The following is a 20,735-nucleotide window of genomic DNA, read 5'->3' on the forward strand; positions in this document are numbered from 1 at the left end:
TCCCCATCGGCTGTGGGTGTGGCCTGTGGTAGCCAGCTCCGGGGTTGGCACCCAGTGAGGCCAGCTCCTGCTTGGCATCTCCTTCCACACTTAATAGGGTGGGGCTGTGTCAGCGTGGAATAGGATGGACATGATGGTGTGTGACTTTCAAGGGAAAGTCATCAAAGACTTTGGGGTTTGCACCCTGCTCGCTCTCGCATCACTCACGCGGGGGAAGCCGGCTCCCATGTCATGAGGACACTCCAGGTGCCCTATGGAGGGGTCTGTGTGGCCAGGAACCATGGCCTGTTCCAGCACCCACTTGCCGGCTTCAGGTAGCTCCTGCTCCAGTGGACATGTGAAACGCCTGTGCAGAACTGCCCAGCTAAAGCTCCTGAATTCCTGATCTGTGGAAACTTGTGAGATAATAAATGTTTATTGTTTTGAGCCACTGAGTCTTGGGGTAATTTGTTATGCAGCAAGAGATAACACATACAACACTTTATACTACTTTGTACCATCACATCCCAACTGGTCCTCCTGCTTTCATTCTGTTCCATGTCTTTGTCAGATTGCCCCCAAATATTTCTGCCATAACTGTCCTTGTAAAAAGCTAAAGAGGTTTCTCACTGTTTTTTGGAAAAAGCCAAAACCAAGGCCTATGTGTTGGAACAGATGATTCTGGAGCAGGTGGCCATCGGATCAAACACTTTTGAGAAATATTGGGCCCTCTCCTCTCAACCCACCTTAAAATCTCCTTCCATGAAGCTGTCCCTTACTGATTCCAGCTCATAGTACAAGAGCTTACTAACAATTCTGAGAGAGTTATATTGTCTTGAACTATCTTTTTTTTTTAACTGTTCACATATGTATTTGACAAGTTTATACGTAAAGTTTTTCAAGAGCCAAGATCAGGTCTTCCACTTTGTTTGCGTAGCTCTGGGCATTTGTGAAGCACTTAGGTGACGTGAGGTGAGGACTGAATTCTAAGCCATTCTAGTCACTGGGACAGCAGCTGCAAACGGGCAGCACCAGCTTGGGAACTGGGTAGGCCTAAGGTTGGACTTGGGCCCGATGGTTTGCCCTTAGGCAGATGACAGTCTTGTTATTGCTAAGTTTCTTATCTGTAAAAAGAGGACATTAACGGTTCCCACCTCAGAGGTGGGGACTGAGTGAGACAATGCAGCCGACGGTCCTTAGCACCACGGCTGAGATGTACACACCACAGCAGCACTGGTTGCTAGTATTAGCTATTGAAGATCAGCAAAAATAAAAATTAATTATATATTAATAGTAACAGACTCAGCACAGAATACCAAATCAGAAAACTTATCTTCATACTACCTTTCCTTATTTTCTTCTTTTTTGACCCAATCGTCTGAATATCACAAATCTGAAATGGTTTTATAATTTTTATGTCAGCACAGTTGGTACACAAATTTTAATCAGACTTTTACGAGCACTAGTAAGAGTTAACTACCACACTGTAAAAGAGGCAAGTAGTAAGAAATTAATGAGTACGAACTTAGTACTGGTAAATATACCCCTTGCATTTACATAGCAGCCTCAGTAATGGGCCTCCAGGTTCTCACACTTCTGCACATCAGTGTGATCATGGAAGGGAGGCAGGGTGTGCCTGGCGGCTCCATATAGGAGCTCCAGGAATAGAAAGGAGCCCAAGGGGAGGGTGAGGAGCAGCCTTTACAAGGGTGGGGCAGGACACCCAGGCTTGCAGGTGGGTCCTGTGAGCTCTGAGATGCGCTCCTGGCAGGAGCTGCCGGCTCCAGTCCTCTCTTGCAGCTGGCTTTCAGGGCTGCGGAATTTGTTGATTTCAGAGTGTCCTCACGACACAGAGGACAGCCCTGGGCTGCCCGGTGCATTCATCTGTTGAGGAGCACGGTTGACACACTGTGCCAATTCCTCATGGTTTCATCTTTGTATTTCTCACCTTTTCTCATTTCTGTATTGAACCTATGCATTCATTTACTCCACAAACATTTATTGAGGAACAGGATGCACTGCAGGGAGAAATGAGAAAGAAGAGGGTATTTAAGAGTGTCACTGGAAGGGAGAGTGGGCAAATTCATAGAGCCACGGAAGGCAGAGCCAGGGAGCGAAGAGCAGTGGAGGGAAGGCAAGGAGGCAGAACTCTCCAACCATTAGACCTGTACACAGATGGGACTTGGCGTAAGTGTCTTCCTTGTCCTGGACACATTTAAACAGAGCCGAGACAGCCTATCAGCAGAGCTTATGGAAGATTCCCATTGTTGGCTGCAGGGTGGACCAAATGTCTTCTTGGAGCACTTTCAGCTCTAAAAGCCAACAGTAGTGTTTTAGTTTCCCAGGCTGCTCAAGGCAAATACCGTTAAATGAGGTGAGTTCAACAATGGGAAGTTATTTGCTCATGGTTGTGAGGCTGGAAAAATGTCCAAAGCAAGGCAGCATCAGGGCAATGCTTTCTTCCCCAAGACCAGCTGCAGGTGACCCTCGGCCCCTCTGCCACATGGAAAGACTCATGGCGGTGTCTGCTGCTCTCTCCCTTCTCTTCTGGGTTTCGTTGATTTCAGCTTCTAGTTTCCGTGGCCTTTTCTCTCTCATGTTTGAATTCATTCTGCTTATGAAGGACTCCAGTAAGAGGATTAAGAACTATCCTGATTGAAGTGAGCCACACTACCTGAAGTAACCTCATCAAAAGGTCCCACTTACAATAGGTTCACTCCTGCGAGAATGGATTAGATTTAAGAACATGTTTTTCTGGGGTACATACAGCTTCAGACCATCAAAAGTAGAAATCAGATTTGGTGGGAAGCATGTCCAGCCAGTGATGGTGTCTGCATCATTGAGGGCCCATGGACAGAGACAAGCTTCTTGGCTGGGATCCCGTAGTTATAGTAACTTTCTTTGACCAGGCTAGACAACAAGAGTTGTCATATTTTCACTCATTCATCAAGCAGTTGAAAATGGTCTGTTATATGTAGTTCCCCCTATAGTCACATATTTAACTCTCCAAGAGGAAATGAACATTACTCTGTGGGAACAAAGAAATGTAAAGGACCTGCTATTGCCAAGGCAGGGAAAGTCTTTCCGTCGAACATCAGCAGGAGATGAACCTCTAGTAATTGGGTGCTGTTAAAGCAAAATGGCAGGTGCAAAGTTTTCTCTTTGTTTTTAATATGGGTCAGATCATTCTGAGGCTTTCCTTTTTGAGAAATGGACACAGGTTTTTTACAGCAATTAGTAAAACAGAATTTCCCTTTGCTTCCCCAAGTTTCAAACAAATTGCATCCTATCTTGTGCTTTTTCTTGCTGTCATGCACTGTACATCATCAGGTTTGTTCTCAACATGGAGAACTACTGCTTAAAAACATGAGTCATTTTGCTTTCCACTTCAGCAAAAGGGTTGGCCTGGACTAAGCTTTTTCTCAACTTCTAATTAGAGTTGGTTCAGGTTCTAAATGTTTTTACTGGTCGGTGCCTGGGTGGTATTGGTTGTTTAAACAGCATTTTGAATATCTCCCCAGGTTAAAAGTGACTTCAGACCACCTAATCCAACAGCTTTGTTTAAAAATGGAAGGTACTGAAATCCAGACATGTTAAGGAACTTTCCCAGCGCCGGGTCGCTGTTCTGTTGCCAAGCTGCAGCATGGTTTAGTCAGAATCGTTTTGAAGCCTTGAAAGCCAGGTACTGCTGAGAAAGGATCAGCTTTGCTAATTACAAACTAGTTTTTTTCCTACCAGGATGAAAGCTGTTGGGTGCGAAAAATCCTTTCTGCTAGTGAATACCATTGGGGAAGAGAGAGAGAGGTCCACTGTGTTTGTCGTTAGCTATCCCTGGAGCAGTATTTTAGGCTGTTCTAGGAGTCACCTCGAGGTGGGAGTGTCCAGTTATCCTCACAGTGATATCATAGTCCATGATTTCATTTCAGAAACCATCTCGAGACTGTGACTGAAAGACTCCATGGGCTTTTGTTGTTGTTTTTTAAAACTCTGTGCATTTTAAGGCTTAATTCCCTGTTGCCTACCCCCACTCTGTCCCTTGGTAACCTCCATTCTAGATTCTAAGTTTATGACTGTGCATATTCTCATTATTTTGTATCAGTGAGATCATACAATTTGTCCTTTTGGTCTGGGTTATTTCACTCAACATGTCAAGGTTCATCCATGTTATCACATGTATGAGAACTTCATTCCTTCTTACAGCTGAATAATATTTCATTGTATGTATAAACCACATTTTGTTTATCCATTCATCAGTTGATGGACACTTGGGTTGCTTCCATCTTTTGGCAATTGTGAATAATGCCACTAAGGACATTGGTGTGCAATTATCTGAGTCCCTGCTTTGAATTCTTTTGGGTATATCCCATAAGCTTTTTTATGTTAAGTAACTGGTCCCTCCTTGGTGGAAAGGCTGAAATCTTGGGCTTATTTTCTCTTTGGGATGCCTGAGATCAAAATTTCTTCACTTTAAAAATATGTTTTTCTATTTTCTGGTAACATGTTTGGACACAACACTGCAGGAACTACAGCATGCAGTTTTGCCTGTGCAGAGCTGCTGTTCCTTCTTCCTCTCTCTCCCACCTGCTTTCCTATGGCATTTACATGTTTGCTTAGGAACCTGATCTTCAGATGAGCTCTATGGAAGTCTGGAGGTTCGTCTTGGCATTACTACTCTGCCAGAACTGCTGCTGCTGGAGGACTGGGGCTGGGATGCTGTGCACAGGGTCACGCTAGGAAAGGGGCCGAGTGGAGGTGGGGCAGGAGCGGCCGACGGTCCCTGCAGACAGAGAGGACACCAAAGCAAAAAGAATACATCCAAGGGAGGAAGGCTAGGGAACAACTTGCTTTGGGCTGTCACTCTTTTGTGGCCTTTTTTCCATCTCATGGAAAAGTCCAGATTCTTCAGGCAGCTTGTAAGAGCAGCACTCCTAGCACCAGCCCCTTCAGTTGGTAGAAGAAATTTGGAAAATGAGTTTGTGTTGAACATGGTATAGATTCAAAAATTCAGATAATTCTTCTGCTCTCAAGTCTCAGGGACATACATGAACTTCTTGTTGCCCTGCTTTTTTTTTTTTTTTAATCTTCATTTTATTGAGATATATTCACATACCATGCAGTCATACAAAACAAATCGTACATTCGATTGTTCACAGTACCATTACATAGTTGTACATTCATCACCTAAATCAATCCCTGACACCTTCATTAGCACACACACAAAAATAATAAGAATAATAATTAAAGTGAAAAAGAGCAATTGAAGTAAAAAAGAACACTGGGTACCTTTGTCTGTTTGTTTGTTTGTTTCCTTCCCCTATTTTTCTACTCATCCATCCATAAACTAGACAAAGTGGAGTGTGGTCCTTATGGCTTTCCCAATCCCATTGTCACCCCTCATAAGCTACATTTTTATACAATTGTCTTTGAGATTCATGGGTTCTGGGTTGTAGTTTGATAGTTTCAGGTATCCACCCCCAGCTACCCCAATTCTTTAGAACCTAAAAAGGGTTGTCTAAATTGTGCGTAAGAGTGCCCACCAGAGTGACCTCTCGGCTCCTTTTGGAATCTCTCTGCTACTGAAGCTTATTTCATTTCCTTTCACATCCCCCTTTTGGTCAAGAAGATGTTCTCCGTCCCACGATGCCAGGTCTACATTCCTCCCCAGGAGTCATATTCCACGTTGCCAGGGAGATTCACTCCCCTGGGTGTCTGATCCCACGTAGGGGGGAGTTGCCCTGGTTTTTGAGAGCTCTGTCCTGTTATCTGTGGACCCCTTCTATTTTCACTGCTTCAATAATATGGGCTCAGATTTTTCCATCAGCATCAAGCTCCAAAAGCAAGAGCAGAGCTGCAGGCTGTTTGTACTGTCTCCCCAGGCATGGACCTATCTCTCACCACTGCCTCCTACCCTACTCCCGGGGTTTTTCCCCAGATGCCTAACTCCTAAATGAAACCTGTGGGCCTCACCACTCCCTGAAGAATAAAGCTGACCATTAAAAAGTCCTGTGAAAGTCCTGGAGAACGAGGCTGTTACCTCTCCTATTGAACTGAAATTCTCTGCATGGAACAAAGAAGAGACAACACAGGCAGAAGAGTGGCTGGCTGGCAAGGCACGCAATTTTTTTGATTTCTGGTGGTGTTCGTAGTCAGTCATCCTTCATTTTCACACTTGAGATGACAGGGTTTTTTTTTCTCTCTAGAAGTGCCTTGAGCATGGCTTATCAAACGTTCAGCATGGGAAGAGAGAACCCGGCATAATCAAAGAACAGACAGCACACACACAGGCCTGCTGGAATCGAGGGAGAGGAGTCCTGTCTGTGAGCTGTGCGAGGAGGGTCCAGGGCAGGGGCCAGGGGGTCGCCGAGCAGAGAACACGGGGCCTATGATGTGTGGGCACCAGAAACAGTTCTAGAGTCTTTCAGGCTGAAATTGCTTAGAATCTTTTGACCGTAAATACCTGTTCATCTTGCAATTCTGGGAAAACATATAGTTCTTATTGTATTTATTCTGTTGATGCTTATGGTGGCAGAATCAGGAGACAAAAACCTTTCTCTCAGGATTATCAGGTGGAAATGTGCAATGACAGTCTATGTTCCCACCCTCATGAACAAAAACTTAGAAACCCTTCCCCTTAAGCTAAAAACAGAGCACAGGTTTTCATCTGAACTGGAGTTAAAAGTAATTTTAATCGCAGGTTTGAAAATACTGAAAGGATATCAGCAGTGTTAAATTTGTTCTAAAGAAATAAATTATACTACATCATACACATTTTAAAGGAATAAGGGTACAACTTCACGATAAGGGTACAACTTCAGTCTACAGTTGCCTGCACCTGAATTTGGTTCCTTTAGGCAGTTTCATGTGAGGTAGGTTCTCAGCTCTGACCCTTGGGAACATTTCCAGGAAAGGTGGCTTTGGCAGACACGGGCACACCCTCTGTTAGTATTATGACTCATCTCTCTGGATGTTTGTGGGGTCCTTAAATGCATCTTATGTGTAATCAAGCTCTTTTCTAAAAGAAGTTTTATGAAATTCCAGACTATGATGATTTACAACTATACATCTTTTCTTCAATTGGAGTTGGGGCGTTAAAAAGAAAACACATAGTAAGGTAAGGGCTACCCAAAAGCTTTGCCCACTTATGGAATTCAAATCTTCTATATCTCTGGAATCTAGGAGGCACAAGTCAAGGGCTCTGACTTGGACTTAAAGAGTCATTTGGATAATGAACGAGACGCACCAAAAATGTCTGGGTATCACCGAGAATCTTCAGTGGGAGGAGATCCTAAAAATGTGTGGCAATTAAGAGACAAGCATAAGTAAATGAATGAATAAACAACTCAGTAGTATGTAATGTTTAAGACCTCTGGAGATCAATGATGCTCTCTTAGTTAACATAAAAACAAGAACTTTCCTAAATTCTGGGTTTAATCTTCCTAATCTACTTCTCAAGTCTTTAAGTGCTGCAACAATAAATTTTCCTACCATGGGACATTTACTATTTATAGAATTTTACTTTCCCACCCTGTTGAGGTGAAAAAGGAATCACAACTCTTGGTAATACGACAAAGTTATTGGTGGTGGCTCTATTTTAATTTTTTCCAATTGTGGTCCTTGTTAGATTGCATTTCTCAAAATGATCTTAAGCTGCCAATGATAAACGTATCTGTCTTCCAACCTACCTGGGTGATTTCTAACAGCTAGTAACCAAAGGCATTACCATTTTACAAGAGGAACTCAACACAGAAGGTATGATGGAAAGCAATTTTATTTTTCCCTAGGTAATTTGTAAAATAAAAGACTTTAATGGAAAATGTTTAGTACTGTCATGTCACCCTGAATACCAGCAATTCCTTGAATTCTACACACACAGGAAGTCAGATCAAAGTCCCGGAGTACACATTTCTTCATGGCCTTTCAACGGTTTTGCAAGTACAAGATTTTCTGCTATTTTGCTTTAGCAAATAGCAACATAATTTAAAAACTTTCATGTCTTTTATGTGACACCTAAAATCAAGTCTTATATTTATTAATACTGCTAGAAAAATAAAAGCCCTAAAAAATTCTTAGTATGGGTTCATGATGCTAATCACATAATATCTTCAAACTTAAGTCATTTTAAAAACTCCTACATGACAACCTTCTGGTTTAATTTCAAAGACATACGACTTGAAATCTTAACAAGACTGTTAAGTCAATGTACATATTAATTATTTCATTTAATTTTTATTTGCCTGGGCAGTTAATTCCCATTGACCACTGAATGAATGCCGTTCAAATATTAATAAATATATTACAGTATTTACAAGCATTCGCATATACTCTGATGTTGAAAGAAAGTTAAACTATGGCAAGGGGAATGACGTTCTCCCAACAGGGAGACCCAAAAGAACTGGCCCTGCCTGGAGTGAGTCAGGGTGAGAGTGAGGAAGGAGAGAGGGGTCACCTTCAAGTCTACACACAGTGACCTAGGACATATCAGACTCCAGCGATGCGACCAGCAGCCACAACTTTTCTTTTGTTGGATCAGAGGTAAATGCTGAACAGCAGGGAACCAAGACAAAGAAGAACACTGCAAAGATACAGTAACTTAGAAGTCAGAATAGGAAGCTATGCCTAAAGTCAGACAGGGTGAGTGTTTTCAAGTGGGGGGCACATATCATGGATAAGGGAGGGTTACACTGAAGAATTTGTTTTGGCACCCAAAAGGTGATGCTAATTTGATTTCTACAATTTTAACTGTGCCACGTGCCCTTTCCTTCCACTGTTTCAGCAAACACGCCGTCCACTCAACCTCTCTGGGGGTCTATTACTGAAAACCTGACCTTCTGCTCTGGTAGGAGGTGATCGTGAGAGCTGAACTGGCCTACGCAGCACCTCAACCTGAAGAAGTTAAGGAAAAGGTACTTATTCAATGTGTGCTTTGTGAATGTGAACTCATTTTTAGAGTTTAGGTTCTTATGTTGTAATAAAAAGAGTTAATTGGTCATTGTTTTAAAAAGCACATTATCCTAGGTGCATGTTTATATACAAATATCACTTCCTCTCACAGAAACCCCTTCCTGGTAGTCCTTCCAGAAGACATTCCAGCCTGGGGCCAAAGAATGTGGATCCATGTAACTGTGGAATATAAAGTTCAAACAATTTCTTGGAAAATTTTATAAATGAGACTCACTCAATAAAATTTTTAAAGTCCTTAGAGAAGAGTCTTTAAAAGAATTTAAACATTCTATAACCAATACGGATGCCCTGGTGAGCCACTTTTACATGCACCTACAGATGAACCGTTAACATCCATTATTTTAGTCAACTGGCAAAGTTTATTTTGTGAGAAGTAATTGTAAGCCATCTACTAAACTGTAAGTTTTAATCCATTAACAACTCCCACCAGAGCAGCCCTGAGGCCTTGCTGTCAGCTCACTGCAGAAGGTGCTGCCCTGTGACCGGCTGGGCAGTGCAGCTGCCCCACCTCAGCAGCTGGGGCCGGTGCATGTGCGTGAACCGACTTCCCAAACCCTGACAGCAGCTGCCCCGGCTGGTCACTGCTAAGCTACCAAGATCATCAAGCACGGCCCACGCTGTGGCCAGGCAAGCCAAGAGGTTCCGAGTGTCCCCTGCCACCCTCCAAGCCACCTCGCCAACACCCACCTGCTCACTCAGGACACCCACCAGGAAAACTAGGCCGAGGGGCATCTGAGAAGCCTGACGCAGGCTAATTTTCTTGTAATTTTAAACAGCTAGGCCATCTTTTTTCTTTTAAAATTCATTTATAAAAATAAACAAATTTCAGGTTGAGACCTTAGGTATCAAGTTGTGGCTTTGCTGGCAGTCATGGTGGCTGTAATTAAAGTTATGAAAATGCAGTTGAAGACTGTGAGCTACAGCTCAGCCCCTGCAGGGTGGCCCAAAGCCGGCAACCTAAGCTGTCATGGCCCTTTCATAGTCAACTAAGACACTCTCTCCTTCCTGACAGACCTTCAGCCTTCCTTTGTCCCGAAACTCCCACGGCACTAATTCTTGGACCTCCCCTATCAATCTGCTAGTCCCCATGACACAGTCACGATAGGCGGCAGAGTTGACAGCTCTGGGCAACCACAGTGGCTCAGAGGAGCTGGCCGCCCATGGGGTGGCAGCTTATTCAGATGCTTTGCACAAAGCAGGCATGAAGTCCCTCATTTACTCTTTATCTCAGGGCAGCAATAATTGACAAATCAGGTGGGCAGCTTTAGGGATTCTCCAGGTTTAGTGTGGGGGTCCCCTGCCTGTACCTCTCTGGGGTTTGGGAGGGCTCCGGGTTGGGGAGGGCATTAGAGAGGAACACTGTAGGGTGCAAATGCCAATATGACTTACTGCTTAGAGCTGTGCTAACGTCGACACCTTTGTTGGGTTGATTTCCCAGGAGAGAAGCTCTTTGCCTTAGTCAGAAAATTACTGGAGGAAGAGTAAAGAACCGAACTAAGGAAGAAGTTTCTGGCCTCCAAATCCACACACACAACAAAAGTAAGTTTCAAACTACTGTTCTCTCTCAGCGCAAACGAGCAACGGGCTGATGTGCCCCATTTCATCACTCAACATGAACACAGCATTCAGTCTGTGAACAATGTGATGCAGCCAACATCTGACCTAAGGCAAATTCAAGCCAATTAAATAAAACCCCGGAGAGGAAATGCAGCCTGGTTCAGTGTTCCTCTGGACACAAAAGCAGCTGGAAGGCACAGGCTCAGATCTCGTTGATTGTCCTCTCTGAGGGGCAGTACTCCGAGGGGCCAGGGGAGGACATGTAGAAAGACTGCGTTTTCCTTTTCAACCGAGCCCTTTTGTTGGCCAACACCAGGCTACGCCGGCTTGAACTGATGATTTCCGAAATAAACTTTTTGCAGTCTACACACACCTCCATAGTGCTCCAGTCTTCCATGAGCTCTTTGGGAAACTGCAGTTCTTCATCTGATTTCTCCACAGACTTAGATTTCGAGGAGAACCTGAAAACAAAAAAAAAAACACACCCAGTATCATTACTTGTATTTCCACTACATCACTAAGACTACATGTATAAAAAGTAAATTTGTTGCCTGAGTATTATGAAATGGATGACAATGATTTAATCGTGTTTTGTTCTTCCAGAGAGGAATTTCTTATTAGAGGCAAGGTTCAGAAATATTTTTCAAAAGGAACCAGGAAATTTTTTTTTTTTTTTTTTCTTTTTAAAGAAATAATGCTGAACTCTTGGTCCTTCTAGAATTTTTGGTATTCAGGACATTCACCTGATTACCATACATGAATGGATTGTGGATTTAACAACTCAGAAGAAATAATGTACGAGTTGCTAACGTTCTTCTGATGATTCAGCAGGTACTTCACGGTCTTTCTTGGGTGACCCAGTGGCTCAGTGTCATGATCGATGAAGATCGGTTAACCATATAGTGGGCTGGATGTAAATTCATCTCAATCCTATGACATATGCTAAAAATTTATCTTCTGACCAGCTTTCTTGTCATTCGTCTATTTATCGAGTATGCCTTCCCCTCCCCAACAATTCTCTATATTTGTGTGGCTGGTTATTTGGATTCCAAAGAGCTAGAGTTAACTATACCATAATTAATCAATCATAATTAACATTTTTGAGAATTTTTTGAGATAACTAGGAATCATCTATTCATTCACTATTTTAATTAAACCAAACAGGAATGTAACTAGCAACGTACAGCAGAAGAAAATATAATCTGTGTGTTTTCAGAGTAGGGACAGAAAAGAAGACTAGCATGGTCCGTGGTCTGCCCCGAGTGCACTCATGACACAACTCACAAGCAAAGGTGAAGAGTGGAGAGCACAAGCGGCTTGCTGGGTCCACACCTTCCTCCTACTGCTCGTGCCTGTCTGTCACAGTGGGAGGCTGGGGGCCAGTGGGCGGCCAGAGCTGGCTGACCTCCCGTCTTTCTTAAGGAACAGAACTGACCTTGATTGCAATTCACTGGGAAGGGATTGAAACTCAGGCATTTATTTCTCTATATTGCTAGCTCTTAATATAAAGCTTTATTTCTGCCTTTACAATAAGCCAAAGGTATTGCAGATTTTTGAAAATACAGGACAGAGAAGTGGCAAGAATATAAACTGTAAGATTAAAGTATCCTTCAAATAGCTACCCTTCAAATTTATCCTTCAAATTGATAAATTACCTTTGGATAAGTTTTGGAGATTTGTTTGCAAGTCAAAACCAATTATATTAAAACTGACCAACCAACCAACCAAACAAACCTTCCTCAAACCAAAAACCACCCCAGTCCTCAAAAGGAGTAATCTTCTGCATGTGGTGCTTTACGACCCAGGCCCCGAGCTCACTTGGCAATGCCCCGAAGTGGCCGATGGTGGCTGGTGGAGGGTTTTTCTGGCCTCATCAAACTTTCCCCTCTTTGCAAGGCAGAAGGTCCCAAAGAAAAGATTGGAAGAGTGGAGTATGGCTTTGATGGCAGTCGCATCTATTATCCCAAAATAAAACCAGGAATGAGCAGTACTGTTAGAGATGCAGAATCATTAAAGTTAACACAAGTTATAATTTAACCAAGCTTAGCTTACCTTTTTGCAACACTGTGAACACACCGGCCTGTATACAAAACCAAAAGGATTACTTGGTGTGATACCACGGATGTGACTGGAGAGTTAGAAGCAATGGGTACATGGCTGTTAATTTCTACAATTAATTGCAAAAAATTTCTGGTTCTTCTATCAGAACGTAACAAATTGGTATGATTGTTGATTGCTAAAAAGATGACCAATCTGTAAAACTTCGCTCTTATATTGCCTCCTATAAAGGAATCAACTTACATCTCTCTAGAATTTTCTTATTTGGTTACCCAGGGATCACATGACAATCATGTCTATTTTTTTCTGTTCAACCACAACATATTATTAGAATTCTGCTTATGTAAAAGAAAGAACATGCAGAGAAACATTTTCCCAGTGTTTGGTCCACTTTTTTAGACAAAATCAATATTTCTTACCCTCAAAAATAGTGTGATATAATATAAAAGAATGGGCCAAATGTAGAAAAATGTTGAAAAAATTAAAGACAATAGGTATTTCTTTTACTAGTGTTAAATCTACTTTTTCATTAATTACCAAATAACTTACCTCTTACAGAACTGACAGGTGTAAGACCAGGTGAAGAAGGAAAATCGCCTGGTTCGGCAACAAAAGCAGAGCTAAAATGGCAAATTTAAAAGGAGAAAAAAAAGCATTCAATAGTTAATTACCTGATTTACATCCTTGAATACACTTTAAATTTCCACGTGGGGGAGATCTGTTAGACAGGGGAGGGAGCAAATTCGAAAACCCAGCGTTTCCAGTGGGCTCTGTGACCACTCTCATGGCCCATTATTACTACCATGCCCCGAACCAAGGCACAGCTCTCTAGGGCCCCGCCATGCAGAAGCAACCGAAGCCGTTCTGACAGTGTCTGGCTATGTTTCTCAGATATATTTCCTTTCTAAGTCTTTTTGAAAGTATAAACACTAAACGCGGCCAGGTTTTTTGACAGTACAGCATTATTTATTGCGGTTGTTGCTAAACCACGCAGTCCCCTTGGAGACGGTCTGTCTGGCCGTCCATACCTCTAACTCTCCTGGTTAATGAACCCTGAGCTGCGATACCTTTCCTTTTTTCAGGGCGGTGTAGACGTCTTTGTACTGCTGGTATTTTTCCAGTTCCGCCTTCACCAGGACTTGGCGAATGTGCATCACCTCCTCCACCGTGAGAGCGAGGCATTCCACTGGGTAGCAGAATTCCTCCTGAAATCCAAAATGCCACAGGATGAGAAACTCCCACCCCCTGCCCTGGAATCGCAAAATTTCCCTCTGATCAGATACCTTGTTAGTAGCTCCAGAGAAGAAAAGAAGCTTCCCAATGAGAACGGGAACAGATCTGGCTCACTCTTGGGCACCACATAATTTTTAAATTCTCTAAGACAACAGATAGTGGAAGACTTCTGTTGACCATGTGCACAGTTATAGACTATCAAAATTTCCAGTAAATGAAAGCTCCTTGCACTTGCTCAGAGAGCTTTTATAACTCCATTCCTTCAAGTGGAGCTACACACTTATACACAGAATCTTGAAAACAAATTTGTTGTTCCAAACCAATTTTGTGACTGTTTTATCCTATGATTACACAAGGACATTACTTAGTTTTGTGCTTTAAAGGTACACTGGTAGAGAAACAGCAAACCTGTAAGACTGGTACTGTTTTAAAAACTGGTTTGTGGTACCCAGAATAGCCAAGAGAAGATGGTTAGTAATTTATACTGAGAAGCATTATTTAGTGGTCAGTTACATCAGCACACCTTCAGGAATCCTGGCGGTACGAATGGAATCTGAACTTGAAACTGCGGGCGTTGTGGCGGCCCACAGGCACCCGGATGTGTCATGCCTCGTAAACAAGGGCTGGGTGCAGGGCAGCCCCGGGAAGTCCCGCGGGGCTCATGAATATTCACGCGACGCTGATGTAACCGGGCGCACTGAATAGAGCCTCGCGCCCCGCGTCTGATTGGTCCGCCGCGCTCCTGTGCGGTGCTGCGACCCCGCGCGGCGCCTCCGCCCACCCAGCACGGCCCCGCCGGCGGGCGCTCTGGGGACCGGAGGAACCAGAGAAAGCCCAGGGCTGCGCCAAGCCGCCGCGCGGGGTCTCTACATTCGGTTCTTTCAATCGGAAAAAAAAATTAAAACAGATCTACGTGGCATACTTGACAAACATTAGCATTTTCTAAAATACACTGATAAGGAACTACTGCTTCTGCCTAAAAATCAGCCTAAAGAAAGATTAAATTTGCTTAATATGCTTTGGGAAAAGAGTCCTACAACTGAATTTTTAAGATAAGGAGCTTAGTAATGGGAGGGTGGGAGGATAGTTTGTTAAGAAAGACATCATTTATTTTTTAATGCAGTTTTATTGAGATATATGCACATACCAATCACTTATTCTGAGATGCCCAAAATACTTAAAAACAAAACAAAACAGCCATCACACAATTTGTCTGTTCAATGGAAAAAGCTTTCAAAGGTAAAACGATTAAACGGGTATATTCCCGCTCTCCTCCATTTTGTCAAGTGGGAGCAAGGGCACTGCCCTCTGGATGCTCCAGGTGAGCACTGCCGGCTGAGCACATCTGAAGACCTTCTTGCAGCCTTCTGCAGTGTCAGAAGTGTTCCTGCTCTCATTTTTAATCATCAGTGAATGAGTATGACTGTGGTGCATTTTCGCTGACAAAAAGTGCTGAGTTGCAATGAAATAATGTACTAATCCAGCAAATAACCAGAGAATCACTACTTGAGATGTGTCATCGTGCCTGTTTGGGAGACAGCGGAGTGCCAATTTTACTAACTTTACCACTAGGAGGTCTGGGCTGGTAAACATTTCAGGTAGACTGGTAATTCTATTTTTATTTGCAGGGATTTATTACACACAATAAATCTGACACCTTGTACTTTCCTCTCTTCAGTCTTAGGTCACAAAAGGCTTAGTCAAGCATACTGCTTTGAATCTTATGCAAATCGAGTATTTCATAGGAAACAGTAAGAAATTATAGACTTTTTTTGTATTCTTTTTTTTTTTTTAACAGACTACCCTTAGTAAAATAATTTTCATGAGGTCAAATGCTAATGTTTTAATTTGGAGCTTTCCCAAGGACAACAAAACTTTAATGCAACATGAAAGAAAATGACAAATAGTTTCTAGAATGATTTTAACCATTTTTCTTTTTCCAATTGACAGAAAGTATTAATTCAACATCCCCAGAGCCAAATTAAACTTTACCAGATCTTGCTGAGTTACGAATGCTCCAATGCACAGAGCTCCTTGGGCTCTGTCCCGAGTGAGAAGCTCTACCCCGTTCATGCTCAGTCACTCAGGTGGGCACCAGGATCCTTCAGGGGTCAGACCCGACAAGGAGGTAGGGACCGACTCAGCACATCCTCTCCCTGGCTTCTCTGTGTTTAAATCTGACTCCCAAATTTTTAAAGGGAGGCTAAACAAAGGTTACAATATGCTGCAGAAGCTGCACACCTTTAGAGCTTTACTTTATGTGTGTCACCAAAATGCTGAGTTTTCATTCAGTATCCTGCTTATATTTTACCATTCAAAAGAGGTCAGTTAGATGACACACAGAGATTACAGCTCAAACTGACAAATTCAGTTACTGATCCACGGAAAGATGGGAACAGTCATGTGTTACACAGTGGTCTTGATTAGCAACATCTTTAAAATTAAGTAGCAGATATTTGAAAATTGTCCAAACAACCATCGGTTTTTGAGTTTTTAATAAACCAAAGGAAGGCAAACTTAAATAAAAATAACAACTATTTAGTTTAATTACTCTTCTCCAAGTTCAACTTTAAAACTCAAAGTGAATCATTTCTTTGCCTAAGGCCCTTTGTGGACTCAGTGTAGATATCTCTGTTTAGGGAGGGTTGATAATAAGAATGCTGGCAGGTTGTCACTAATAGCAGTAGGGGAACAGGAGATAAAGCCATCCCTGCCACACTGCCCCAATGTTTCCCCCAAGTGGCCACATGTAAAAAAATCCTAGGAAAAAGCACCAAGATTCACACTGAATTTCACAACAAATAATCAGAGAAAGGAATCTGCTGTATCTCATTTACATGCAGAGTGTCCTTTCCGAAGAAAGATGGGCAATGAAGAATAACAAAGAAACCAGTTGCCTCATTTGTCAAGAACTCAGGGCCTGGAATGGGTGGGACAGGCAGCTCCCTGACAAACGTTGGTCCCTGGCACCTGCTCTACAGGGCACAACAACAAAAGGTCCAAGGGCTTTTTATTCCACTGGAGTTAAAAATTATTACATTTTCTTCAAAAATGTGAAGGTGCAAAATAATAGTAAAATATATCTGGTGTAAGAATCTCAAAAAAAATGGAGATTTATTTAAAACATTTTAAATAACCATATCAATAAAAATAAAACTCAAAATTTCTTTCTCCAGTGAAGTAAAGTTGGTTGTTATAAAATCATACCACAGATGTTGGGAAAAGAAAAGTTCCCTAAGTCCCAGGGAGGCATATTCTATGCGGACACAGTCCCTAGAGACCATGGCCTGGCGGGCAGGGGGAGCCCCATGTGGGGGTTGTGGGGAGTGTGAGGCGGGGGTGCAGTGCACTCCTACACAAGGAGGCGGCAGTTAGGCCACTCAGAGAAACAGCCGTTCCTGGCCCTCTCATCTGATGCTGCATTTTGGGTTTGTTGTCCTTTCAGTTATTCTCCTCTCAGCTGAGACAGGGTGTGATCTATGCATCGTAAAAAAAGATTGAATCAACCATGAGAAGCGAAGTGCCCATCTAAGCTGTTAATTCCTGCAGAGTGCTGTAGCTGAGGTATCGCTGTCAAAGAGGTGCAGAGAGGAAAATAATCCCCAGAACCAGCGGAAAGAGGCCAACCTTTGAGGGTTTCCACCTGCTGGTAAAAGCTCTTTCACACAGATAATACATAGCCCCTGCTACCCCAAACACGGCTGCTTCAAAAGGATGAGAGCTGAGCAGAGAAGCTGTTTGTATGGTAGAAAAAAGTGGTCGGAAAGGCGTCCTTGGCCAAACACTGGTTATCCTAGGCACCTGAACAACAGATAAGGAGAAAGGAAAATGGCAGGGGGGAAGAAAAGGAGAAAATAATGCCGACAAATAGTAATTGTAGATCATGAAGGAAAAACAAAACAGAACAAAACAAAACAAAAACCCCATGGAGAGCGTTAACAGTAGATTCAGAATGTGTGTCAGTGCCAATGTCCTGCACCCATATCCCTCAAATCAGTAATCAAAGCATGAAGCCGTTCCCTGGGAATCTCAGCGTTCACACAGCTTTAAAGATTTAAATTGAGTATTTTCCCAAATTGGTTGTTCCAGTGAACACTGAGCTTCCTCTGTGCAGCTCACTGGGCTGCTGGGTGAGGCCTGGCTTGCCCTTTCCGAGAGAGCCTGGGGACGCAGGCCAGTGAGTGGGCCTGCAGCTCCCACCAGGAGCAGGGACTAAGAGTCCCCTCTCACCCCAAGGTGGGCAAGCACCAAATACTTGACCAAATGATGAAAAAAGTTATATTTAAACATCCTAAGAAAGGAATGGTGATACAATAAAAATAAAGATTAGATAACAAAAGCATTTCTGCCATTTTCAGTTGCAGAGTTATAAATACAAAATACCTCATTTTGTAAAATGCAGCTTGATTTGTAAATTATCGCACTTTAAAAAACAGTACTTACCAAGCTAGAGGGCAGTGCCAAAACAGTGTGATTTTTTATGGCTTGCCCAGGACAGGCTACTAGCAGGAAGAGCACTTCTTTGCCCTGGGTGCTCACCTTGTCCCTGTGTGCCCAGAGGCGCTCCAAAGGAGCCACTCCTTTGTAGGGCGACGTGCCCCCAACTTAGCACCTAAACACGCACAGTGTTAATCAAAGGGGCTTGCCCCTTGCCACCCCACAAAAGCCAAATCCCACCCTGGCCAAGAATGTGGCGCCCTCCGCTTCCCCAGAAGGGCAGGCAGCAGGCCCCGGATGTGGACTGATGGCCTTTCCTACGGTGACTTCTGACCATCATGAGCCGAAGCTGCCTCTGTGGCTGATCCGGTAATCTCTCTCTGTTAATGATGCTTTGTATTTAAGTCTAACCTCAATAATGACTTTTACAGTCAAAAAGGCCAGGTACATAACTGAATGACACACTGACTTCCAGCAAAAGCTGGGTGAAGAGAAGACTATCCTAATTACTGGACTTACGAAAAGTAAGTTGCAAGAGTTACCTCTCACATATTTCTAAGTTGTGACCATAACAGTATTTTTACTACAGCAACAACTTATTCATACAAACAAAAGTCTTCAGATTTTAAAGTCTGAGCATGCCTGCTTGGAGTTCTGCTTTTATGTTGATTAACTTCTGACAGGACTCTATCTCTTCAAATGGCAGTGTTTGGGTAGTTTTTTGGCAGTTAGAAGGATTCTATCAGGAATGGCCATAAAGTCATTAGTTCTTTGATTATTCTGTTTGCAATAGAGATGATTTGTCAAATTTCAATACTATAAGCTCTATTTAAACTTGATGTTTTCATTATAACTGTACTGTCTCTCTCTACTTTGTCTTCTTGTTTCCTCCCAGGGTGAGAGAAGAGTATCTATTATTGCCTCATTTGAACCACTGATGATTCATTACAGCCTAAAAAAGGGACTAAACATATTCCAGTGTTTTTTATTCATGGGTATCTGGAAAAAAATTAGATAACAGACTGTGGGTAGAACTTATGATTTATGCCTTGCATCTCACCTGCAACTATTTCTGAAGCAAAGTGGGACTGCAGGAGATCCTTGTGGACCTCCCTTAGCCAAAGGGTCTGGTGAATTTTTCCTGGCAAGGGGCCTAGTGTGCTCTAGTCCCACTGTCCTGGAAGTAAGTACCCACCAAATGAACCTGGAATTCTCCTGGAAAACAGCAAATATCAACTTTGGAGCCCAATACCAGAAAACATACTTGAAAACAATGTATAATGGTAATTAATGGATCAAAATTCTCCTCCTCTAGTTCTGCCCCAAGAAAGTAGTCTACTGTAGTCAGTCTCTACTAAGAGTTTTTTTTAATTAGTATTTAACCATTTTTAAATGACTTAATATCCTCTGAAAGGAAGAAAGTGTTTCTTTAGTAAGAATCCATATTTTCAACCATTGATAAATGTTCTGGGAAAAAAAAAAAAAAAACTATTCAAATTGAATAAAGAATGGCCAAATTTCATTTGGGTTACTGTTAGGGTTTGATTGTGTGTGTGTGTGTGTGTGTGTGTGTGTGTGTGTAGGGTTTGATTGTGTGTGTGTGTGTGTGTAGGGTTTGATTGTGTGTGTGTGTGTTTCAGCTATTACAAATAACTCACGTTACTTAGAGGTCCTTCTAACCCGCCTCCTTCTCAAGGAGGCTAATGCTCCGGGCCGCACCTACCAGAGACCGGGAGCTCTGCCGGGTGGGCGGCAGGAAGTGCCGCACGTTGGTGGGCGTCTCCTTCTCGATGGAGTGTCGGCGCTGGGGCGGCTGCCGCCTCTCCGGCTGCGGGGTTGACGACATGGGCAGGAATTTCGGAGGCTCTGAAAAGTTAACCAAATGGAAACAAATTAAACCCAAACAAAAACCTCAGATTTTGAATTTTCTAGTAGAAAATGCTTCATCATTTGTGATAAACAGTGCAAAGATGATATGTTTGTTTCACTGGAGAGGTGTACTGAAGTGGTAATCTTCAAAGGACACTTTCAGGATTGTTATAGAAGAATCTTTGAGATAAACTTGCTACAGAAATGGCCAGGAAAGAGGAAAAAAACTTCAGTGCTTTTAATGTTCATTCAAATACACATAAAAACACAGAATAAATATGGTCTCAGATTTGCACATACAAATGCCCTCTTGCTACTTTCCATAGAATTTTGCATTTAGAGAAGCATGTAGAAGTGCCAAAAAAGACTCTCAAATCATTCCAAAATTCTCAAGTGTACCCTCATTTTATTTTCTCTTTTTTAAAGGTAAAATAAGAAAATTCTTCCTGTATCAGACTTTTTTTTGTCCTTAGGTTTAAATAAAGCTCTATTTAAATTTCAAAAAATAAACATCAGCTTTGAGGTTAATAGTGTACTACTATTCTCCTCTGCCAAATAATATTTTGGGACACAGTTTAACTAAAGGAGAATGTTTCAGGGTCTGAATCATTCTGGATTCACATTTTGAAAGCATAAGGGCA

The 20,735-nt window shown here is 42.5% G+C and overlaps 1 protein-coding gene across 3 annotated transcripts in view; it reads right to left on the reverse strand.

Annotated features, from left to right (window-relative positions):
• Nucleotides 1-6,646: 6,646 nt before the first annotated feature.
• Nucleotides 6,647-20,735, reverse strand: part of SPIRE1 (spire type actin nucleation factor 1) — a 286,381-nt gene continuing 272,292 nt past the window's right edge. For 2 of the 3 annotated variants that reach the window (XM_037805905.1, XM_037805907.1), the window contains 7 exons: nucleotides 19,949-20,091; nucleotides 17,416-17,589; nucleotides 13,623-13,760; nucleotides 13,105-13,175; nucleotides 12,550-12,577; nucleotides 12,316-12,452; nucleotides 6,647-10,958 (listed from right to left, as the gene is read on the reverse strand). In XM_037805905.1, the coding sequence (XP_037661833.1) occupies nucleotides 10,700-10,958; nucleotides 12,316-12,452; nucleotides 12,550-12,577; nucleotides 13,105-13,175; nucleotides 13,623-13,760; nucleotides 17,416-17,589; nucleotides 19,949-20,091 (950 nt within the window). In that variant the 3' untranslated portion in view covers nucleotides 6,647-10,699. The remainder of the gene's footprint in view (nucleotides 10,959-12,315; nucleotides 12,453-12,549; nucleotides 12,578-13,104; nucleotides 13,176-13,622; nucleotides 13,761-17,415; nucleotides 17,590-19,948; nucleotides 20,092-20,735) is intronic. The other variant, XM_037805906.1, reaches the window with a different exon arrangement.

The sequence above is a fragment of the Choloepus didactylus genome, chromosome 16, assembly GCF_015220235.1.
Source record: "Choloepus didactylus isolate mChoDid1 chromosome 16, mChoDid1.pri, whole genome shotgun sequence".
In the NCBI taxonomy this organism is placed as follows: Eukaryota; Metazoa; Chordata; class Mammalia; order Pilosa; family Megalonychidae; genus Choloepus; species Choloepus didactylus.